Raw genomic sequence first — 25,001 nt, forward strand, 5'->3', positions numbered from 1 at the left:
CAGTCTGCAGTAAATCATGGTTCATAATTATCTCTGAACAACATATGTGCATAAATAGCTACCAAGAATAGCTTATTTGTTTGTTGTAATTACTAAACTCGTGCAAGGGACTAGCACTGTCAGTATTACAGAATGATGGTTGTGAGGAAGGACTCCCTGGTGATAAGCAACATTTTCCATGTTCCTGTGAAAGGAAACAAAGTCAGCGTCTGCTGACTTATATTTATCACTGCAGACACTTTTGACTAACTGCTAGGGCTTTTTTGCTAAGAAGGGAATGCCTTACTCAGAGCACTGTATTGGTCATTTGTTTGGGTGTTGGAGCAGTAGTAAATGCATGTGTTCTTTTACGTTTATTTCATCCACGGCAAGAGCAAGCATCAAGATTCTGTGAAGGTATGAAGTAACATGATCGCCAGTTGAGAATCTGGCTGCAAACATACAGGTTTTATGCCTGTGTTGTGTCAGACCGGCTGTTATCTCTCTAGTGTATCAAGCATGGCATTTGAAAACCAATGGACGTGGCTGGTCTAGCAGCTGGTGACCCTGCACACAGCGTGGGGGGTTGAAACTAGATGATCATTGTGGTCCTTTTCAACACAGGCCGTTCTATGATTTGAGAGGATTCTACTTATGGAGGGGAGCACACAAAGGAACATTTATCTGCAGTAATGGATAGCCAGTCTTAGAGCACAGAACTACAGACTGAGAGCAACAGTCAATTGTGTTGTTTAACTGGCTTCATACCTAGCTTAGCGTGGGGGAAAAAGGACGTTTCCTTCTAGACAGACAAATGTATCCACATGACCAGATGTTTGACACACATTGTCTTAAAATGGCATTCTTGGTCCTTGACTGCTGTTCATTTGGTTGGGGAAAAAAAAAAAAAAAAAAAAAAAAAAAAGAGAGAGGATGCAAATATTTGATAGCAAAGCTAGTTTATACAGCATAGTTTAAATATAAAGATGTACATAATAAGAAAAGAGTATATAACATATCCCTATAAAAATTAAATAGGCATTCTTCTCGTCCTCTTGAAATACACAGTAGTTAATTTTAATTAAGCAGTAGCTGTAGTTAAATCCATATAATTTTTACATTTCACCCAGCTAATGTTCCCATGTGTTTTGCAGTATGAGAAAATACCACAAATATTCTGTGCTTAGTGTAGGAAATACTGGGGGGGGAAAAAAAAAAAAAAAAAAAAAAGTGCAAAGGTTAGCTACATAGATTCAAACTGTGATGAAACTGTCTTCCAATACAGGCTCAGAATATATAACAAATGTTATCAAATAGCGTTTTAAACAGCATTTTTATGTCAGAAACTCAGATTCTTCCTTCTAATGTGATAACAGCTCCTGCTTGAGTTAAAAAAAAATACTGTACAAAAGCTCCATATGACGTGTCTCAGCAATAAGTTGCCTGGTTGTCTGCAGTAAATAAAATTACTCACTAGCAACAAGGCTATGACCTGGTATGAATGCATGCAACTTTGCTTGTCACTTATTTACACCACCTAAGGATTTGTAATTCATAACACATGTACAATTTGCCTGCAGTAGCTAGAATTCATGAGGGCCGAGTTCTCTATTGCCAGATGGTAAAGTCTGGTCGCACACCTTGGAAATCATTGACAGTAAAGGACCGTGATCGTCTCCTAAGAGTGGGACGGCCAGGACTTCTCCCCTTAACCAAATTCAAATAAAGATCAGATCTGAGGAAGCGTGGATAGCTGTCTTGCTCCATCAGCCTGTAGACTGTGTTTTGTGCTGCATCAAAGGTGGTAATGACGGGCTGTTCAATATTCTGACTAGTAACTTCTTTGGTTTTAAAGTCCAAATTCACCTGGAAGATGAAGAAAAACATATTTATTTAATGTGCATTAACACAGTGCTCTTGTCCATAGTAAAGATGTTGCAGATTAGTGAGAGAGATTTCTTATAAAAAGGACTTTGAATTCCCTATAGAACTCAATATTAATGCCATAGAATGAATTAGTGTGTTCCTTTTCAGTTATGGCTGCCAGAAAGTCTCCACAAAATGTGTCACTGATAAAATATCAGTTAAAATAAAACCAGTACAGTTTGATGTGGTATTATCTGATTACAAGCAACTCACAGCAATCTTGAAAGATTTGCTGCCGCCACATTTTGCATCGCCAAGCTAAGGCTGAACTCCCTCCTTTCTCATTTAGGGTGTGCGTAGAACTTTGTCTTGTTAAAATACACTGGTGTGTATTTAAAATTTCTAGATGCTGTGTGGCGTTTGGATGGCAGGAGGGTATGAAAATTCTAAGCATTAAATTATTAAAATAGTTCTGGAGAGTCTCTGTAGGCTTTAGAGATGTGGAAAGCCTTTCAAAACTATCTTTTATTCCACATGCTGGTGCACTCTTCCTGGGAAGATTTCTCACAGAAATAATTATGTTACTCTTGCTCAAAGTATGACTTCTATACCCTGTTCCCTCCCCGGGTTTCCTCCTGCTTATCCTTTTGTTTGTCAGACTCAAGACATGACAGTATCATGGCTTGATGTGCTACCATAATTGCTCGTAGACTGAGCACTTAGCACTGATAAATTCCAGCTCAAATAATTAGAGAATCATAGAATGGCTTGGGTTGGAAAGGATCTTAAAGATTATCTAAATCCAACACCCTGCCATGAGCATGGCTGCCAACCACTAGACCGAATTATAGGTTTTTCTTTTTATGTAAGGTCCATCCAATGAGATGCTGCAGAAGTAAAAGGGGCTGTATGTTTTGAAAGGGCCTAGGAAGTCGAGCCCCTGTCCAATCAAAAGTGGGTCTGAATGTTTTATATAATCTATGGGAATTTTGGGTGGAGATTGCACCATTTTGTAATCCTTCTCTTAAAATGAGAATTACGCTTTTTTCACCTTTGTTGCAGGGAAGTAGCAGTTGGGGTTTCACTTCTGCTATTCTGACAAGTTAAAGAAAAATACAAGGGAAAGGGAGTCTTGGGGAGTGACATATTTGATCTGCTCAGCCTTGACAGAATTACAGCAAAATGTCAGTCCAAAATACCTACTGAGGAGGCTCAGTTTGATTTCAGTAAGAGTTCATCATCTCCTTCCCAGAGCAGGCAAGAAAATATGGGGGAAAAAAGTTCTTTTTGCTCATTTACCATATGATTCCTTCATAACACATTTCAGCAATATGAAGGAATTGTAAATATTAAGACTTTCTGCACTAATACAGTAATAAAATAAAAGGCCTTAGTGTTAATTAGTATTGATGTATCAACTTGTGTTTATCTGTATGCTGTCAGTAATGTAGCAAGAATGCTCAGCCAGACCTTTGAGGATGGGGAACATTAATCATGAAAAATCTTTGCTTAAAACATTATCACTATCATTTAAGCATACATTTAATTTAGTAAATTCTTCTAGCCTTGCCTCCTTCGGTCTTTTGGCTTGTTTAAACAAAAGCTTCTGAGTCTGAGCTGTGTAATCATTTGGCAAATTGTTAAGAGTTTAAGAGAATGGGAGAAATATTCTGTTTTTCTGAAAGCAGCATTAAATACAGACAGACAGTATTTCTTCACAAATGCTAGTTGATATGTTTCATGGCAGCATTAACACTTATCACTGCTATTTTTCACTAAACTAGCTGTGCGTGCATATTTATATGTATGTATATGTATATCCTGGCTTTATAGACCACTAGGAATCCTTGATTCCCGTGATCTAATATTCGAACTCAGAGCTCTATACTTAGAAGAGCAATATGGAGTGAGTTTTGTAAGGAGTCTGGAGATGAATAAACTAAGCAGTAACTTCCAGGCTTTCTTCCAAAGCTTTGACATGTAAGATACAGTCTCCTTAAGTCAGTGGCAACACAATTAATGGTTGTTAGTGTTTCTGGACACACACTTCTTAAAAGAAGATTTCATCAGATGCAGTTGTGGGAAAACAATGTGTGCACTGAAGAACATTTTTACTGTACCTCTTTTGGAGCATCTTTCCGTATGAACATTTCATAAATGGTCTTAGCTTTTGGGAAAAGTTCGTTTGTAGTTTTACTTTTCTTGTAATCCTCACAAGCCATCCAGAACTCAATGTTCTCCTCACTGAACTCCGTTTTCAGGAATTTTGTGAAGGCATCCAATCCATCTACAGAAGGGAATATTGAATTGTGTTAAATACATACATATATATCCTTATCGGACAGTTAGTATCTTCAGGCAGTCTAAGCAAAGTCACAGAACAGGTTGTGCTCCCTTCAAATTACATTGCATCATAAATCATCGTTTTAAATTGCATAAAGGCTTTAAAATAACTGCATGCTGTAACTCCCACAACAGATTTCTCATTATTGATTACCAAGACCCTAAGAATGTATAACTGGAAGCAATCAGAACATCTGTATGGATCTGGAAGTGATGGAATTTGATAAATATCAGATTGAATTAGATTAGCCCAAATGCAATGAGAGTCTCTGCTCTCAAGGAGGCTGTCCTCCAGCCCGCTGCAGCTGATTACATGTTTGTCCCTTCAGAATGGAAGGACAATGACAGATATTCATTTGATATCTATGTAAGCAATGGGCCATTTCAAATAACGGCTAGCTTGTATCCTATTACTGATTTAGGGACAAACTGCACCAAAACTGACAAATTCATTTCTTAGGTCTGTTTGAACATGTTTTCATTTTCAAGACAGTCTTGCAGTTAGAAATATTTGAGCAATATTCAAATGAAAGTGATGCAATAAATCTTTGTTGTAGCCATCATGAAGAGTCAGTTCTTTGGCCAAATGTTGCCTCCTATAGCTCTTATTATATGTAATGAAAATTGTTATTGCCTTGGGATGCTTTGTGGGTCCACAAACACATCACTAAATACTCAGTGCTGAATCAATCATTGATTCTCAAGAGTTTTAAACCACTGAGATTGTGGTTCTGGACAGATTTATCTGTCTGAAAAGGAGTATTAAGGATATGGACCAGAAATGATGCTCCTAAGCTAGTGACCTGATATTTCCAAACTTTTTATATCTAGTGTAGTCCATTTAAATGTCTCTTCTTTTCCCAGAGTTAACAGAAGACTAAAATAATCTAGCTACAGTGTAACAATCTACATGTCAATCAACATTGAAAGGATGACCTGGCCAAACCTTTTTATACGAAAATCAATACATTGCACTAAGAGCAATGTTTCCATAATGATCTGTTCACTCACATTCTGGTCTTCAGGCAAAATCCCAGTGCCAGTAAGTTGTTTGACTGAGTTCAGAATGAAACTTGGAGGCAAAGTACAAAGATACTGTATGATTTCAATGCAAACTCAGAGTTTTTTTGCTATTTTTATCTTGGATAATAATAATAAAAAAAGCTATTTTTATTTTGGATTAGAATTGAGAGTCATTTTCTTTCAAGTCCTCCCCTACCATAAGCTTATTTTAATGTTATCTCTAAGCCATGCATGGCTAGTTATCCCTAATAGAAAAATAATCACTATAATATGTTTAAGAACAAAGGGACTGTCACTTCATGAAAGATGAACTAATAATACTGATAATAATGATAATACCAAAAAAAGTTAGCCTTTATTATACAAGCTTTATAATAAGACTGGCAGAGGCCGAACGACGGATGAGATTGCCAGCAGATTTCCAGCCGTTCTTTAAGGCTGCTGTTTGGGATTTTTATGGTAATAGAGCAGTTAGCTCATCAGAACACAGCTCTTCTCTTTGACAGTACTGAAAAATGTAGTCTAGAAAAGATAAGACAACCTTCTGCTAATGTGAGTGAATAACATTCTAAATAATTGATGAGCATGCCACTGTTGTAATGGATTTTTCCAAGAGTCTGATAAGAATTCATACAGCAGAAAAGCATTTTATTCATTACTGAACAATTTAATTACCTTTGGCTGCCTTTTACTGGTTATTGCAGGGGCTCTTCACTTCCTATCATTTCATCCAATAAAACACCAAGCATAGAAGTTATTTTCAACTACTTTCAGTAGTTGACAGCATGCTGTAGCCTAAGCACATGAGCAGAGCAGGAACACATGCTGCTATAAATGACCCAGCGTACCTAATTTAGGTAACTGACAGATCTATTTAAGTGCACAACTGTGTTTTGTAATTTTCCATCAATTTTCCACCAGCGTAGTCTTCACTAAGAGAGGAGAAGAGTACTAACCTTTCTGGGAAAGAAGTTTGTCAAAGGATTCACCCCATTTCATTGCTTCTTCAGGAGACACACTGCTTAAGAAACAAAATATGGCTTTGTGGAACTGTGCATACTGTATGTTCATCAAGCTATTGATACTATTGATTACTATTACTATACTATTATATACACTATTGATTACTATTATTGCTCTGGACCATTTCACACAGTGATAAGGTTCTGTTGCTGTAGGAGCTCTATGACAGACTTCAGAAACATAGAATATAGCTTTTTTCTGACTCTTTCCAGAAGAGTTGCCTTTTTATTTTTACCTTAAGAAAAACCAAAAGATTGGAGCAGAGACTTTTAATGTTTACACTGTGCTTCTGTGAGGAATCTTTGAGGAAATAGAGGTGATGCAGAATGGCAAAACTCACAAGGGAAGCAGGTCGGTCACCTAGTTAGTCATAAAAAATAGTCCTGCAGAGATGTGGTTCTGAGCCTGCATTACCACAGCCTATTTGCAATGAAGTACGGGAAGTTCAGTAGGCTGAAGACGAAGCTGTAGTGGTATGGTCTAGGTGATAGTTTTCTAGGGTATTAGCACATACAGTCTGGTTTGTTCACCACAGACACGTCTCAAATGTCACGTGATTCTGAGATGCTGCACTCAGTTTATAAAACTCCGTGTATTGTTCATCATCTGTGCCAAGTTACATGTGTTTACCAATTATTTCCAGTATTCCATCTTAGAGAACTATACAGGTAGGAAAGTAATAATAATTTTATTCTTCCAAATAAAATTTTCAGGAATCACTCTGTTCTGTGTAGGTTTTCCCTGCACACACAGACTGGCATAATACAGGAATAGGCACAAGGCTGGCATTAACTTTATCATGCTCAGACTTCTAAGTTCTAAGTCTGAAGGTGAAGAATGGATATTAACGTTTAGAACCATTTTCATTTGGTCACATAGTGTTGTACTCAGAGTGGGAATGTCCTCATTTAAGCAGCTTGTCTAGTGTTAGTTGACAGTGGAGCTGAAAACCAGAAGAACTTGTTCTGCATTGAATGCTTTTGGAAGTGATGCCTCTTTTCTGCCCCAGGCTCACATTTTTTCTGTTGCCTGATTTACATAGCTTGGGTTCCCTTGGCAAAATCTGTAGTCACATGAAATATAGTCGAAGGGAAATTCCAGTGACTATGAGAGGGCATTTAAGCCAGTAATTCTCTTGGTTTTGTATAATAAGTAAAAGGAGGATTTTTATTTTAGACTTTTACAGGTGTCATGTGTCTCTTAGCTGAAGTAATTGTTTATAGGAATGAAATTCTTAGCTAGGGAGAGACAAACAGTTCTCAAGGCATACAAATAATGGAGAACTGAAATGTGAAAAATGAACGTAGGCCAATAAAGCAGGGGAATTCTGGAGTCGGGGAAAGTGAGACCTTGCTCCCTCGCAGAGTTTTTTAATTATGGGAAGTACATAGAGTGCAGTTCTCTGAACCGTGTGTGCTTGTACATCTGGGAATAACAGGCTACTGCAGCCACAGAAATGAATTTGGTAATGGTGAATGATAAGCCCTGATGGCTTCAGAGCACATACACAGTCCAACAGTGCACAGAATGTGGGAGAGGTCCTTTGCTGACAACTCCTAGTGTGATTTCTTCAGTTTCTTTTAGAAAGAAAGTAGCTTCACAGATCCCCAAGGCAATGGCACACCAGGGGCTCCTGCCATAACAAAGAGAAACCAGAAACCGGGTATGAAATACCCAGCAGTAATCAGCCACCCAAATAAATATGAGCACTGAAAAGGTATCATCTGCCTACAGGTGGCGTGGAGGCTGTGCTTTTTCATTTTAGGTAGAATCTCAGGACAGTTTTATGTGTCTGGAACTGAGGAACTGAAAAAGGTTGTTTGCTGTAGTCCTTTACCTTCGTTCATAGCTTCAAGATCTTTTAAGTGAACCGTAGAACCACGGTAGAATTAAGCAGAACAACACAACAAAGAAAGAGAGGGGAGGTGGAAAGCAATGAAATCCTCCCCTGGGAGCGTGGAAAGTATTCCAGTTCTTGAGTACGTGCTATCACTTGGATAGCCACAATGTTTACTTCTATGAGAAGGCATTCTGGTCAAAGCAATACATCTTGGCCGGCAAAGCAGTAATTGCTTAGACAACGTTAACAAGACTTAAAAATGGGATGGGAATCTCTAAAGTGTTCTGCAGTGGAAAGAAGGGAGCTACTAATTTTTTCGACCTCGGAGTTGCAGTACTTCTGCAGTACTTTTCACTCAAGACCTACAAATTCTTTGTACATCTCTAAGATTCTGGTGTCCTGGTGAGGTCAAGAACTAAGTGAGTTCTCACTGAGTTTACCAAAAAATAATACTTCCCACTTTGTCTTTATGGGAAATAGTGTCACAGAGACAATATTACAGCAGTGTTGAAATATCAGCATTTGAATTTGGGAGACAAGACGGTGTTTTGTCAATAATGCAATTATCAAGGAACTATGCATCCAGTAGTTCACATGCATCCAGAATTCTTTGGAATATCTGTTATCCCAGGAGCTGCATAATTCCTTCTAAACAGTAATTTTCACCTCTATTTCTGAGTAAGTGCTTGCTTGGGATAACCAGTGGGCTAAGAAAAACACCATTGGTGTGAGTAAAGATTTTGGTATATGTGCATGTCTAGGTAACAGTCTGCACTTAGTGGTGTGAAAACACTGCTTGTGAGTTCCCTTGTTCTAGGCCAGATAATTCTGTACCATTTGTATGCTTGAGTTCGATAGCCAACTCTAAATGAAACAGATTTTCAAAGTATTACTCTCTGCCAAGACTGAATGCACACACGCATATGCAGGAAATGTTCTGGGTCACACCAACACTTCCTAGAAGGAATCCCCATTGTCTCTGCCTTTTATAATGCCTACCTTGACGCTTTTGTCAAGCTTGTCGGTTTACCAAGATGTTCAGCTTCATGTAATTCAGATTTCTGCAGGAGAAGGCTCAGTCTGTTTCTCTTCTGTTTTGCTCTACAACAGAGTTCAAGTAGCCTTTAAATCAACCTTGTTAAAAGTTTGGTTTTTTTTCCAGGCATTTTCTTTGACTAATATCTCTGCCTCTGCACCCACAGGTTCACTTACACTAATATTTCCACTACTTCTCCTATTTATATTATTCACATTAATTAATTTCTTTTTCAGACATTAACATGAATTGCATATGAAGCACTGGCAAACAGAAGTGGGCATCTTTTTGTTTCCAATACACTTTCCACTAATCTTGAAGGAGAAGGATGAGATTTCATATTAGGAACATGAACGCAGTTCGTGGACACACAAAACAGTTGGCTCAGCATCTTCTACTTTTAATGTTCTGCAAAGAAAAAAGGAAGCAGTGCTTCCTCACACTTGAAGTCTTTACAAAGAATATTTTCCAGCTCACACTAAGGGTTTAAAAAGCCCTTTTCAGAACTTTGTGAAGCCTCCCTTTCCCGTTTAGTTAGTTTATTATTTATTTGTTTCTTGTTCTTAAAAAATATTTCCTTGTTGAATGAATATTTCATGTCTACAATTCCCAGGCTTGCAGTTCACCAGTTTTCACATATGCTGGTCAAAACCAGAAAGATCTGAGCCCTAAATTCACACCCACAAGCTATGTTAGAAGAATCCTCTGCATAAACAACACTCAAAGTGTCAGCATGACCTTAAAACTTACCCAGGCTTGCTTGCTTTATTTGGCTCTTCTTTAACTGTTGCTTTCGTGACTTTGTAATAGGATTTATCCTTCGAAGCAGAATTGTTCAGTTGAGTGAACAAAAGAAGTGGGTTCTCCATCTTCTAAATAAGCTTCCCAGTTTTACAGAACGCTCCTTTAACTCCCTTACAGTGGTTTCATCTGTATAAGCGGTGTGTTCAGCAAGGCGTGTTCATGCTGTCTCAGGCTGGCTTCCCCCAATTGGCTGTAGATCAGTTTCCAGAGCAGGTAGTGGGAAGGAGGAGGTTCACCACCTTAGCTGTCACTGCAGCTGCACGCACACAGGACTTGAAGTAGAGTTCTGCTTTTACAGTCATCATTTAAGGAAGTGAGATTACGACTCTCCAAAATGGCCGCTGCTTGTACGGACAAACACAGCTTTTAGCAGAGTGCTTGTGGAACTCCACATGCTAGAATCATTAGGATGATGCCACCATCTTCTCCCCATAAAAAAAAAGTTTGAAAAGTGCGTATGGCTCCTCTAAAATGAACTTCAATGAGAATCGCTTTGTAGTACAAAATGGGTAACGTTACCCTTAAGCTCCTAGAGGAACTTCCAGATGACCTTAAATTGCCTTCTGCAGTCTCCGATGCCATATGCTGGACACAAAGTCAGCTTTACATACAACATGCTAACGGGAAACCTGGCATTTCTGAGGCTGTCCTGGTGGTTGATAAAATATTTTTGTAAGGATATATTTTGATCTTTGCATCATTTTTCAGCAGTGGTGAACACCTACTGCTAATTTCAAGCTTGTCCACTTACAGCTTCCCATGTATCTTTTGTGGCTTTATTTTGACTTACAGTCTCCCAGCCTGAGTAAAAACACTCTCAGCACACACACATACACAAGAAAGTGATTTATTCTCATTTTAACACCATATAACTAAAAATTTCCTACTTCAGCTTCCGTAACCTAAATGTGCTATTTTGTAAGGCTAATTGTCACAAATTAGCTCTTAACATACAAGATCATTCTCGGTTAAATGTCTCATTCTAGTACAATTTATGTTGGAGATGCCACAGGAATAATAAATCCACCAAAGAAACCACTGTTAGTTGAATAAGAGGCTGGAAAAGAGCAACTGGCATGATGGTCCCAGAGAAAGTCTCCTCGCTATAGCTAAGCAATACCGTAGTTCATTGAATCTTCCTCTTCTTAGCAGTGACTCATTCTGATAACTCAGATAAGATACCTGGCTTTGAGGAGAAGGCATGACCTCATCCTCTTCCCACAGCGTTGGCTGGTTCTGTGCACTTACTGACATGCTACTAAGTTCAGGTCCCTTCCTTGTGACTACAGGGCTGAGGAGGAGGGGAAGTACTCGGAGTCCAAAGAATGTAAAAAATCTGCATCTCCAAATTCCTGAAATATAACCACTCCCTCTCTCTATATGTGTTTATACTGATTATATTTTATTTTAAAGGAACAGAGAGAAGCTACTCTGTATTACCTTTGTGACTCACATTTTAAGGTCAGACTGAAAGGAAAATACTCAGTGCAGAACTGCTTTTTGTAGCCTGAGCACCTTTGAGAAGAAGGGTTATGGTTTTAAACTACATTTTCAGTTTCAGAGTAGGCTAATTTATCACATCCTGCCTATTGAGGACTCTTTAACCACAGCTGTCTTTAGTAACATATCCTGCCTTTTACCAATAAGTACAAAAATAAACATAGAATGCATTATTTTATTTCACTTTTCATTAACAGAGATGGTCACATGGAATCTTTTCAGCTTTTACAGCTCTGTAATGCTGTGTTTGCAATGATCTGTCAGTGCGTGCCTGAAGGCCTTGTCCAGTCCACTCTTACATGACTCCAAGGCAAACGATGCCTCTTAAAATATGACTGTACTGCTGTGTGACAATGGTATCAGCCCAAGCACAGCACTGTGATGTGCAGCTCCCGAGAACTCATTTGGGCATTTAGAAGGAAAATACAGAATCACTGCAATCAATCTTTTTCTCTCTCTCTCTTTTTTTTTTTTTTTTTTCCCACAAAAAGAAAGCTAATATTAAACCCTGTCCCTGAAGTAGCCAAATGACATTAAAGTCAGCCTGTGTTTTGTCAGCGATGGTGCTGGTGCTAATAAGCATTTCTGTTTTGCACTGCAGGCTGCAGTTGTTATAGCAACGGTATTAATGGCCCCGTAAATGCTTCTGGGCTGGTTTATATACTGCAGGATGACGAGCTAGAAAAGAGAGTACGTTATTTTAAGCCAGAAAAAAACAGACCTGGAATATGATGTGGTTGACATGACTTCAGCCCTAGAAAGCTCTGAAGAAATTCAGGATGAGAACTGATGTCTTAATTAGCAACCATTTATCTGACCTCTGAAATACATTAGCAAACCTTTTACAGATAATTGAATAGAATATGTATTTTCAGAAGTACCTTTCCTTGACACAAACAGCAAAATTGAATAGATCACAAAGTTCATGACGGAAAGCACTGATCTCTTTGGGCCTGTTCCTCAGCTGAAACGTCTCTGCACAGACTGATGTCAGGGTTTGGTAGGGATCCAGCTCAGCTGGTGATTAAGTCATGCTTGAGTTAGGTAGAACTGAGAACTGCTCTCTGTGAGAGAAATATTGACTGATTGCATTAGCTATAGAGACTTTGTGTCATATGCTGAATATGTAATTATTTCTTTTTGTAAAGGTGAGCTCTGAATAATTCAGATTTTCCTGTCAGCTGAAAACAAGTGAAATCCTGACTGAGCTCAGCTCAGAATTGGGAGCACACAACCAGAAGTGCTTCTTCCTAAGCAACTTTAATGCATCTTTCTTCAAACACATTTTGTTGCTGGCCCGGTACATGCAAACCTTGCCACCTTCACATCCATGCTTGTGTTCCAGCATTGCCCAGGCTTCTCCAAAACCAACCTCTGCTATCATTCTTACTCAACCCCCTTCCACCAGCTGCATGCCTTCTGTGGGGTTACATTTATTTGCTGCTGAAGGGAAGTGAGACTGACCTTCACAGTGTCCTGTAAAGGGTAAGCACGGCACGAATCTTCACAGGAGAACATGTACTGTAAGAACACGCTTCCATGTTTCTCCTTATTGCTGTGGTATTTAAAGAATGGAAAGTGAAAATTACAGCTTTTGGATGAATTAATATTTGTAAAAGTATTCTGCGACTCCCCCAAAACTGCTCAACATTTATCACTCATCAGTGTTTATTGCTTGCCTGTTATTGGAAACCATAATTGGAACTACAATTTAATAGCATTACGATCCAATGTTGGATGTTATTTTGAACCAGTACCAGAGGGAGAGAACTTGGTTGTACACCTCAAGTAGAGGAGCTTGCAGTCTGCTACTTCTGTGAATGTCTTCATTGGTGCGCTTAAAAGATTCATCATGGTGGAGGAATTTGGCATGTGAGATACTTCCGAGTCAGTGGGAGAGAACCATTACATCTATGCATAGTTCACATTACAAAACCTTTTGCTGCTGCTGCTTAAAAGGGAGGAAACACAATTACATTGCTGTAGATATGCATCACTGAAAACACAAACAGAATGCCTTGCAGGTGTGCTCCATCAGACAGGAGTGTCCAAGGAATTTAGTAAGGAGTCTGTGGTGAAAAATCAAACTCGGTGGAGGCTTGGGAACCTCCTGTCATCTCAGCATAGCTTCTGCTATGAAAAATGTTCTCATCTGTGCTGAGCTAAATTTATTATTTCATCTTTTGAAAGGTTAAAATAAGAAAGTGAGTCTGCAAAGTTCTCAGCAGCATTCATTTCCTGCCTGCCCCGTGGCTCTATGGCCTGCATCTCTGATTAGCTCTATTTACATAGTGCATACATCACTGTCACAATTAATCTGCAGGAAGCTGCTTTCCCAGCTGGACCGCTCCGTGTTTACAACTGGCTTTCCACAAGTGTATTGCAATGACATCAGTGCTCATCAGACAACCGTGTTTTAATGCCCAGCTTCCGGAAGCGCTCACCTTGGACGCTCTTACACATCTTAAAATGTGTTGTTTTTTCCTGGTGTGTATCCACAGGAAATGTTGAAGGCAGGAATGTACTCTAAATCCTGCCCAAAGTGTCTGACTGGAATTAGGTATTACTTACAGAAACTCAGATGGGGTCTCCATGTGACAGCCTTCTTGGTTTTTATTGGACCATACTAATGGTGCAAGCGATGGCATGAGCTGGGCTGAGCATTTTCTGCTCCATCTGTGAAAAGTATGGGAAAACAGAATGGAGAAACTATGGCTTAGTAACCTCCCCCTAGAAAGCAGCAAGCCCTGGTCCACAGACCATAAATCAGGAGATACAGCAGACAAGGGAATATAATCCCTTTTCTCTCACTTGAGTCCACTGTCAGTAAACTACTCTGTCGCTCAAGCAAAGCCCTCAGGTGTTAGAGGTCAGCATAGAGTTGTTGAATGTTTGGAGTTGGAAGGGACTCTTAAAGGCCATCTGATCCAACTCCCTGCACTGAACAGGGACACCCACAACTCCGTCAGTGCTCAGAGCCCATCTAGCCTGACCTTGGCTGTCTGCAGGGATGGGGCACTGCTACCTCTCTGGGCAACCTGTGCCACTGCCTCACCTCCCTTATTGGATAAACCTTCTTCCTTATATCCAATCTAAATCTCACTGCTTTCCCACTCAGATAATTTGAGGATATCTCCAAGATACCTGCAGCACAAGTGGAACTACTGGGCCTGGCACTGTCCTTAATACAGAATTAACAAGGCTGTGAGGAGCATTTTGTATTTAAACAGCAGCTCCACAGGGAAGAGGGCTGCTGCAGGGCTGGGAGAGCTGTCAACATGTGTTCTGAAAGTCATACCTTAGGTATTCAGGATGGAATGAGAAGGATGTCTAATTGCAAAGCCACCCGTGATGGTTGCAGAGCTTCATTGGTGCTCCCTCTCTCAATATCAGTTTACACTGATACAGACACGCACTTTTGCTTATTTAAAGCACAGCTAAGAGTTTTGCAATACAAAACTGTTTTTTTTCCCTAAAAGTGCACTGTTTGAGGTCCTGACTTAGCTGATGGTGCTAGGGTTTAAAAAGTAGTATAGTGAATTGCTCTTGTTATGTTGTAGATGTGAGCTACCGCTCTTCACCTTGTATTCTAGCAGCTGTATGTACTTCATAGATTCCCCATTTCCTTGCTGTTGTGTCCACAGCAAATTACCCTCTCACCAGGGCTCTGCCTAGCTTTTAGGCCATGTCAGAGTGTGCTTCGTTATTATCATAACTTTTCTGAACGTTGAACATGCCATCCTGTGATTTCAACATTAATTTCTAAACCCAGTCCCTATCTGGCCCTGCCTGACAGTCCCTTCTTTCTGTTGTCTGAGTTTCCCTGCCTCATGTAGAAAAACTGTAATTGCAAAAGTAAGTTTTGCAAAGGTTGCAAAGAATGCTTCCTCAAAATGGAGGAAACACGATACTTTCAGTATACACACCAGGAAGCAAGCTATTCCAGTCTCTCTGTTGAGGAAAAACAGGTGATCATTTGTCAGTTTACCCTGTCGATTTGATAAACTTATTTAATAATTCTGCAATTTCTAGAGCCACCAAATCTAATAGAAATACTGTCTCTGTTGCAAATTGGCTCATATTGCCTGAGGATGGGAATTGTTAAGTCTAGAGCTCAGATTATCCCCAAAACAAAGGTGAGAACAGCTGTAGGGTCTCTCAGTGCCCACGATGCCCTCCATGGAAGGGACGGGCAGTGTTAACAGCCACAGCTGTCCCCGTGCTCCCTCTGTTGGAACAACTCTGCCATGTCCCTTCTCCTTCAGAAACAGGGCTGACCCCAGCAGCCCGGTGTGGGTAACAGTGGTTCTATCCGAGTCCAAGAGCCCTGTGTGCAGTGTGAACTCCTCTGTGGCAGGTTCTTTCCTTCCTTTTATTTTGGTCTGGTGCTGGGCTTGCCTGACACATCCCATCAGAAGGTGTTTTGTTGTGACAGCAGAAATACAGAGCAATACACAAAAGACCTAAAATACTGCGTTATTTATCTGAGCTCTGGTGAATATTTTGCTGAGTGAGCACTCCAATGAGAGGAGCTGCTTTATGTCCAGGAAAGGCTGTGAGAGAAGGGTAACAAGCCCAGGGATGGGGAAAGCCCCAGAGCCACCATTATTTGATGGGCAGGAGCACAGTGGATGTGCTGGGTGCAGCCAGAGCCGAGCAGCCCCTTCTGCTAGTTGAAAAGACCATGAGAGCTGGTCTGGGCAGCCTGGATGGCTCTGCCCTATGTGACAGCTCTCTCAAGACTCCATCTCCTGGTATTTCCTTGCCATGCAGTATTCACGTGTTCCCTGATGTTATTGCCATGCTCAGAGCTCAGGAAAAATCATCAGTACCACAGAAACCTTCTGTCCCTGCTGAGAATTGACAGAGCGTTCTTCCCTAACACCTGCCCTGCCTGCACATTTTGCTTCTGATAATGCACAGCTCTCCTGATTGCCCTCTCCCAGTGACGGCCCCATCAATAACAAATCCCTGCTCGCACTGAGGGCACACACGTCATTTGTTTTTTTGTTTCTGCTGCTTTCATGGCAGGACTGTGCAGACGTGGCAAAACACACAGACTGCTCCTGATGTTTGTACCTGGGGTCATTTTCTAGTAACTGAGTGCGTGCAGGAACCTGCATAATCTCAGCTGCAAAAAAGAGATGGGCTTTGAGCTGGGGTCCTTTTATGGCTGCTGAAGAAACATGTGTCACTGTTCCGCCTCTGTGGTGGTTGTGCTATATTCATTTTGTGATCATTATCTGAGCAGAGCTGAAAGCAAGGAGCCCTAACCCCATCCCTGGGGCAGAGCCAGGGCAGGCACTTCAAAGTAAAACAGCAGTCTTGAGCCTGCAGCAAGTGGAGGAAAAGCTCTTGCACACAGTTGAGCCTCCCTATAGTCTCTCAGGCTCCTGCAAAACACACTTATTTTCAGGTGACTTCTTTATCTGAACCTCCTGCTTATCATCACGCTGGGGCAGTTAAGATTGCGTCAGGTCTTGCTTTTGCTAATCGCGAGCTGGTCACATTTTAGCACTGAAGCTGTAAAATGATGCAAAATAGTGCAAGCAAGGGAAATCTCATGACCTTGGGTCTGGCTGTGCCCAGATTGTGCTCAGGAGGCTGTAGTTTGCATTAACCACCATCTTCTTAGGCAGGATAGGATACTCCCCACTTTGCTATAATACTGCCTGCTTCATTCGGCCAGCTGGTGCACTGTAAGGCTGCACGTGCTAAATGTGAAATGGTCTTATGGTATGTTTATCTTGACACAATCTGGCTCACATAGGCCTCTCTTCCATCAAAGTTGTGGACAGACATGAGTCATAGAAAACAAATGGTCCTCCAGTGACCAAGGCTCAGCCCTCAGTATATGTAATTGCAGCTGGATGCCACAGATGCAGGAGGTGAAGGGACCTGGTGTCATTTGATCTGATATTGAAAGAACAAGCAATAATACCATGGTCTTGCAAAGCTTTGAGTGGTCTAATTAGTCAGGGAAATGGCATTGCTAATTGGACTAAGCTGGTGTGGTGCTGTTACATCTGTCTTGTGGGTATCTGTGGCAAGGAATCCTTCCTGACCAAAATTAACAACCCTTTCAGGCTTTCCCTAGCATGCTTGGTTGAAATTTCCTTTCAGTGGGACATGACACCATCTGCTTCATAGAAAGGGTGCACAGTAAATGTTGAAGCTATCATTGCTTTGTGTAAGTGCTGGACTAGTTGGGTCCTGGAGCCCTTGCAGCCTTGGAGACTGTGACTTTGAACTCACAGCAGGGCTTGAGAGACTTCCCCAGCACAAACAAGCCATTGAGTTGTCTCCACTGAGACAGAAACTTGCAAAGCAACACGTGGCTCAAATCTCATTGATCCTTGTCTCAATCCAGCATAGCAACTTTGGGAATCATACCCTGAATTCCTCATCAGGCTGTCCTGGGAGCTGCAGGTCCTTGGAATGAAGGCTAGGGGGGAAGCACCTGTCTTTGCCAGAGTCAGGTGCTGTATCTGAGCAAGTGGCAGAGGTGCATGTTTCAGGGAGCAGCTACACAGAGGTTGTGTTCTGTTCTTGCCAAACAGAGATCGTGGAGAGTCGTTTAGCTGAAGATGGATGGAATCAAAGTACGCAGCGTTCAGCAAAGCAGATGTTTTGTGGCATACCAGCAGTGGGCAGTCTAAACCCATCTAGTGTCCTCCCAATATCCAACCAGCAACTGCACCCAGAGAGGGAAAGTGTCCCCAGCTGCCAGGGGAAAGCAGGAGCTTAGCCTTGTTCTCCCAATCTCAGGTAGCAGCACGGGGGTCGATTGGCCACCAGCAGCAGAGTGAAGCCTGCTGGCCAGAGAGGAGCTGGCTCCATGGAAGGAAAAAGGCAAAAGAGCTGTGATTTATTTCCCAAGACAGCTGAGACTATTTCTTCCCACTAAGTCGCAGTCCCGAGCCCTTGTATTTTTCATGTTTCATTACAAGTATCTGTAATTATATGAGTGGCTTTTGAGGCCAATTAAGGCTGCTCTGGATGCTGGAAACCCTCCATTAGTCTGGGTTTCTGCCAGGGAAAAACACTACATTGTCTTTAACAACTGCACCAGCTCCTATCTGCTTAATGTTGAATTTCCTACTAAGTTCAGCTAATACTTTTCTAATTGTGTGAGCTGGGCCTGAAGCCAGGCTGGGTGAGTTTTGCAGGCTACTTCCTCAAGCTGAATCAGAGATGAGCAAATCTCTCACAAACAGTTCAGTGCGCACGTGTTCAGCCCCATCTAAATAGTGGCTGTTTTCCCAAAAACTGACTCAGGCTGCATTGTGCCTCCCGCATTGGCTTCCCAAGACAAGTTGTGCACAGTCATGAGCAGCAGATGCTGGAGAGCACACTCACTGGAGCACTAGGGGCCTGGCACTATACACAGCTTACACCATGAGGTACCAGAAAGCATGCAGTGCAAATCAAAGGCCAGCTCACATCTCTGCTCATGGATGAGCCACAGGCCAGGAATTGCTCTGTGGGCCATTTGAAGCAGGTGATATAGCAGAAATTGCCCAGGAGGGGCAATTCCTTCCAGAGATGGATTACTAACTGAGTTAGCTTGGGATGCCCCCTGCAAAGTGTGGCTGACAAGAGCCTGAAGGCCAAATGGGATTTTGTCTTTTAGGAGCAAAAGTAAATGCAACATCAAAACAAAATCTGTGTCACATTGTACCAGCAGAGGGAACTTTGGTCATCGTCTGGTACTCTTGCTGAGAAATAAGAGCCATTATCGGCAGATGACTGACAGCCACTGCTAAAGGAGACCAAGGTGTACAAATTCAGTGTACTCGTTCTGTGTGCACCTCTCAAGCCTTTCCTCTCAGATTCTGGTTGAAAAACACACTTGATTAACCTTAATGAAATCTAAGCAAATGTGTAGATCCACTGTTGAGTAGGGATGAAGGTGAGCACACCCAATGTCCCTTATGCTTAAGGTGTTTGATACACAGAAAGGAAATTTTTAACAGAGAACTAGACATCCAAACAAGTCATTACTGTAGATGGTTTCCTGGTAGCATGAAGAAACGAGAGAGCCAAGGCTCTTTCAGAGCCAAACTGGGAACACTAATTGACTTTTACACCCTGGGAAAGAAGATGTAGCCATGACAAATAGCTTTGTGGTTTGAATCATTAGAGACTGAAGAGAGAGCTGCTAGTTAATGGGACTCTACTGGGCAGAAATGGCTGTATTAGGATTGCTGTGAGCAATTTGCAAGATGTGTTTGGAGAGCACAGGAGAAATCAGCAGGTCCCCAGCTGATACCATGTGGCCAGGCAGAAAGCAAAGAGACAAAGCAACGAGGCTGGGAAGGATCAGAGAGGAACTGGAAGCACCTGATGGCTGTTCTCCTCTCTGGGGCAGGCAGCACTGTACAGGCATACCAGGCAGCCTCACCTGCCCATGGACCAGGAGCTGTGCTTAAGCTCAGGCCTCCCTCTTCTCCTGAGCTATTTTGTCTGTCTCTAAGCCCATCCCTTACTATTTCTGACAGGCCTCTCTGGATGTCCTCTGCCTTGCTGCATCCCTAGGGCTGCAGATAGACTGTCAGAAGCTCTCTGGGCTGCCTGCCCTGGGATGGTGCCTCTTAGTTGTGAGCATAACGTGCTCATCTTTATCTCCAGTCCTGCTCCCACATCACCCTGACACAGCATGTTGTGCAGCAGATTTCTCCAACAAACATGGCTCTTGAGGAGGAAGGATCTGTTCTTCTGCCTCATAGCCCCTCTTCTGGAAGAGAGATGCCTTCCAGCTATAGCAGCTGAATGTTTTTATTTGCTGAAAAAACAAGGTATGGGTCTGATGCTCCTTATTTAACATCATAAGCATCAGAATTTATTCTAGCTGCTGGAAGAAGTGAGCTCAGAAATAATTCAAGGGTCAGTTTTCTAACATTAGACTGGAATTGTCTTTATTTACTTTTACAAACCTGGCCAAGGCTCAAGGCATTCTAATGTTATGTATTCTTCAGTAAACACAATTAACTGGAAACTTAGAAACACTGATTTCATTCTTTCCCTTGGGACTGGTCACTATGAGCTGTTTTCTCCAGCCAGAAAATCGGATTCTATTTCCCCGTGGGTGCAACGTGCCTGGAAGGATATTCAGCTCTAAAAATAATGACAGTAATAAAAAGTGGGGTAGGGGAAAAATAGATATGAAGTAGTAGAACCCATCTCCTCTTCATGAATGGAACAACATATCTAGAGTTTCCCCAACATGTCTGGACCATCATGGCTTACACAGACAGGCTTTGGCACTGCAGAACTTTACAGAGCAATTGGGGAGTGTCCTGGCTGTTGGTAGGTTTGGTGATGCAGGCAAGCCTGCCTTACTGCAATGGCAAAGCAGCACCAAAGCTTGGTACAAATGGAACAGTTTGGATTGCAGAGGGAAGCTGCACCTTCCAAGCTAAAGACAGGTTGCTCGGAGCCAGTGTGTTCCTGCTATCCAACAGCAACCAGGTGTTTGTCTCTTGCAACAGCCAGGCAGGATCATTGGGAGCAGGAGATCCTATGCATACAATGTTTAACCAGAACCTAAATGTGAGTGTTGAAGCTGGACTTTAGACTTCTGTTTCATCATCTCCTGAGACCTCTTAGCTGAGGAAATGCATAGAGCTTCATCACCCAGGGTCTCAGCAAAGCTGAAAGAAATGAAGTGTACTTGTAGTAGTTTTTCTACCTGGTTATTACAAGCTCCAGTTGATCCAGTTCAGTACTTCATGATCTTACAGCTATAATATCTTGTCTACTGTCTAATACTTCCTTGTTCAGGACAAACATTTCTTGTCCTAGCCAGCATTAACATGGTGAACAGCTTATCATCCTCATCTTTGCAACTGCAGCCTTTTATGGATGTGACATTTAGGTACTTCGTGTATCATTAACCCGTGTGCCTTTGGTTTGCTCACATCTAGATGGAACAAATTCTCATTCTTCCATCTTTCCTTGCAGATCTGTGATCTGGACTCTCTCCAGTTAGCCTACAGCCTTCTTGAAGAGCAATACCCATCTTGCAACCTCCTGCTGAATGTGTGAGTAAGGCAGAACATATTGATTATCCCACACAAAAATACACAAGGTTTGTGACAGAAATACTAAAGTTGAAGTGAAGTCTGAATGGAAATGTGTGTGTAAACACTGAGAGAAAGAAGCAAATGAATTTTGAAAGAATGGCCAGTAGTGATAATGAAGATCTCCCCTCTCAGGCCCCAGTTCCTGGGATGCCATTCCTGGTTAAACTGGAGGATGTATTTATGGCAGGCACATAAAGGTTTGTGTCCTGCCTGGTAAGGTCACAGCACAGACAGCTCATCAGCAGATGATCACAATCCGCTGAGAGGATGCCATTGCTTTTCCTGACAGGCCACCTAAGCAGAAAAAAACAGATGGAGGGCTGCAGCCTGGAAGCAAGTTGGTATGTTTCTGAGGCAAAGAACCACTCCTTAACAGCCAATGATTTCTGCTTTGCATGTGGCTGATCTCATCCAGGCCCCTTGGACTCTCACAACGTGGTGCTTGTGAATGTGTGAGGGTCTGAGTGAAAGAAATCTGTGAGAGAGGGATTGTGTGTGTGTGTAAAATCAGCTTCTTGTTGAGGGTTTAAAAAAAAAAAAACCCAACTCAAAAGCCCCACTATCATCTCCTCCTCCCAGAAGGACTCTCATTGAAATATATTGTGCAAATATTTCTATACCTAGTGAGAAACACTAGGCAAACATCTGGTATCAACCAGCATGAATGAACCCCCACTAGCATGAATAATACTTCAGATAGGAAAAGAGAATAAGGGCTCAGAGCAGTTTGGGAATGTTTCCAAACAACAGAGAATTTTTGTCTGCAGTTGAACTGTAGGAGCAGATTGTAGGATGGCAGCGGGGCTCTCTACAGCACCTAGAGGTCTTCCACCCTACATCTACTGCCCTAAACACTTCTCAGATCTGCAGTGTTTAGCCCATGTTATTTGTAGCCAGAAGGATGCTATTATAGCTTCAGGCCTTGGGTTTTGCACCTCCTGAACCTTTTCCATTCCATTTCTCCAGCAACACTGTGCCATCAAGGTCCTTGCTGTTCTCCTTTTTGTTCCTTCAAGTCTTTGATCTCTGCTGCTCCTTCCATTCAGTCTATTCCCTTTTTCTTGTTGCTCTTGCAAACCTTTCACACTGCTGTATCCCAACTGTCTCTGTTTTTCTCCCTGGCTGCCTCTATCTCACAGCTACCTACTGTCCCTAGGGCTGCTCCCCGTTGTAACAGCTTAATGAGGCTCTGCTGCTCTGCTGTCTGCAGACAGCAGCATTTGCTGTAGGGCTCTGCTGATCTCAGGCTACAGGTAGCATGTCTTTCCCCTCTTGTGAACAACTCCAGACTATACAAAAGGGAAAGCGAAGAAAAAAAATGGTTCCCCTCTTAGAGTTGTTCCCATTCTCTTTCCTTGTGTGACTCATATGGAACAAAGACAAACTGATTTTAGAGCTAATGTCTTTAAAATTAGAGCCCACTTGGGTCTCTGCTGCTGATAGAATCTGACCTGCCTCTCCTGCTGGACTGGTGGTTTTTGGACCAGGTGTGCATGGATTAGAGAGTTTAAAGAACAGTCACGGCAGCACTCAGCCTGTATTATCTAGGAGCTGTGTATAAAGGCAATCCTCAGCTGGATACAGGAAAAATGGAAATAAAACTGGAGCAAAACCCTCTCCAGTCAACACCAGTGGAATAAAACAGCTAAGTTTAGCACTGTCATATCTATGTACCTTGTCTATGAACGTACATGATGTGGGTGTCATCTGTTGGCAGTGCCTGTACCCTTTGAGTACGAGCATCATGGCACCAAGTCATTTTGACAGAACAACCCTGGGGATATGTCACTGGCCAGAAGATACCAAAATGGAATGTGGTGACCCTAAGGCAGTGAGTTCTTGAGAAGAAGCAGGCTGAGATTTCATGGGAGATACCTTGCCTGAGCCATGCTTTCAGGGGCCATGACCCTGTTTGAGCAAGGGATGCCTGTGGTTGCAGTCTTCTCTTCATGGCTTTTTTTTTAAACTTTTGTTTGAAATGACTGTAGTTGCCTCTGCCTCCTGGTTAGGTTCACATGTTGTTGATCAGAGGCAGCTTTAAGGTTTGTTCATTAACCTTCAAGGGGAAGAATCCTGTTGGAAGACACTTTTGCTTGATACAGAAAGCATCAGTAGGCAGAACAGCACTGCAGGGCAGTGAAAGCATTCCCTGGATGCTGCCTGGAGATGGCTGCCATGCTGAGTCTGAGCATCACAAGGGTGTGAGCACAGCAATGAGCAGAGAACCAGGCTCGGGGGGCTTGTTTTGATTTCTGCTTTGGCCTTCCAACACAACACACTTAACGCACATCAGGGAACAGGCAAGCAGACACTTTGTTCTCATAGCTTACAAAGTCAATCAGTTGCATAATAGGAATCACAGAGGCAGTGGGAACGTGATGAAGTGCAGGGGAGGGAAACATCAAACGTTTTATTGTGGCTATGGGTGGATGAACCCTCTCACTATCCCAGTTATTTTTCCCAAACTGCCTGTGAGCCTGTTTTGCATCAGCTGCCTGTCACTCTGGATGCAGCTCACACTGCAAAGTAGTTTCCCTGGAGCCCCTACCTATTAGAATAGGAGAGATAACCAACCCCCAAAACCTCCAGAATTATTTAGAGAGTTTAAATTGGCCAGTTTCCTTTCAATTAGCCTCACAGAGGGGCAGGGGTTGCTTAGTGCTTGTGCAGCACAGTATGCTGAGCAGTACCAGCGTGGGTGCAAGATGGGTGGGAGCAGCACCAGATCCAGGTATTGCTCAGGTCTCTTGATTCAAAGGGGTGACCTCTTAAAGGAAAGTGACCTTTTTGCTAAGCTCGGAGCTCCTGCTGCTTGGAAAAGGTGTATAGGCCACTGGTGTGGTGTGACGCAAGTGTTCCTGTGCCCCTCATCTGAAGCTGGACTGCACCAGGGATCTGGCTAATTTGGTATCCTGAGCTCTTGGCTGTTTCCTCCCCTGAGGTTCTGCTTTTCATTTATCAAAAAGTGCTTAAAAAATCTAGCAGATCCATAGAGCTTATTTAAAACTTGATCTGCTAATGAGCCCACATCAGAGGCGACAGGTTCTCCACGCTGGTCAGAACAACCGAGGGTCAGCCTGAAGAGGCTGTGAGAGTTGTTGGCAGTCTCTGACTCTGATGAGAAAGAAAAGCATCTTTGTAGGTCGTTGCTGTCTTAGAAAATGGCAGATTATCAGCCTGTTCTTTCCCAGTGCAAGGTCTGATGTGGTGCTTTACCAGATGAACTGTGTGTGCATGCTGGCAGCTTTGGGAGAAGGGGGCTGAAGAAGGCAGGGCTGCAAGGTGGAGAGCACTGGGGTGTGTTAAAAAGAGGAAGGCTACAAATAAATCATTCCCATACGATGTCTTCCGCTGTCTCAGGCAGTTTTCTTCTTTCCTTTACACACTGCAAGCACAGCCAAGATCTGTGGGAGAATATAATGACTGTGAGGGGCTTCTGAGCTTTCTTGCTCTACTTTGCAAATTTATCTCTCATCCTTGAGATATTAGCACTATTTTTAGC

At 42.2% G+C, this 25,001-nt stretch overlaps 1 protein-coding gene and 1 long non-coding RNA gene across 3 annotated transcripts in view; one reads left to right on the forward strand and one right to left on the reverse strand.

Annotated features, from left to right (window-relative positions):
* LOC107317179 (uncharacterized) overlaps nucleotides 1-21,504 on the forward strand; it is an 87,508-nt gene extending 66,004 nt beyond the window's left edge. The window contains exon 3 of the long non-coding RNA XR_014932660.1: nucleotides 21,378-21,504. This is a non-coding gene — a long non-coding RNA (uncharacterized LOC107317179). The remainder of the gene's footprint in view (nucleotides 1-21,377) is intronic.
* Nucleotides 922-10,218, reverse strand: RGS18 (regulator of G protein signaling 18). Of its 2 annotated transcripts, none has more exons than XM_015869527.3 (5): nucleotides 9,861-10,218; nucleotides 9,074-9,175; nucleotides 6,168-6,232; nucleotides 3,966-4,132; nucleotides 922-1,845 (listed from the first exon to the last, which is right to left on the reverse strand). In XM_015869527.3, exons 1-5 carry the CDS (start codon nucleotides 9,977-9,979, stop codon nucleotides 1,588-1,590), a joined length of 711 nt encoding a protein of 236 aa, XP_015725013.2. In that variant the 5' UTR covers nucleotides 9,980-10,218; the 3' UTR covers nucleotides 922-1,587. The 2 variants fall into 2 exon arrangements, with proteins under 2 accessions (XP_015725013.2, XP_015725014.2); XM_015869528.3 differs by having other exon boundaries at nucleotides 6,168-6,229; nucleotides 9,861-10,217.
* Nucleotides 21,505-25,001: the final 3,497 nt, after the last annotated feature.

Source organism: Coturnix japonica, chromosome 11 (genome assembly GCF_054131305.1).
Source record: "Coturnix japonica strain WE chromosome 11, WE-NBRP24, whole genome shotgun sequence".
Lineage (NCBI taxonomy): Eukaryota > Metazoa > Chordata > Aves > Galliformes > Phasianidae > Coturnix > Coturnix japonica.

Coding starts and splice junctions, on each gene's coding strand:
- RGS18 (XM_015869527.3), bottom strand. CDS start 9,979: ATGGAGAACCCACTTCTTTTGTTCACTCAACTGAACAATTCTGCTTCG. Junction 4,133..6,167: donor CAAACTTCTTTCCCAGAAAG/GTTAGTACTCTT, acceptor TCCCTTCTGTAG/ATGGATTGGATGCCTTCACA. Junction 1,846..3,965: donor GGAAAGATGCTCCAAAAGAG/GTACAGTAAAAA, acceptor TTCATCTTCCAG/GTGAATTTGGACTTTAAAAC.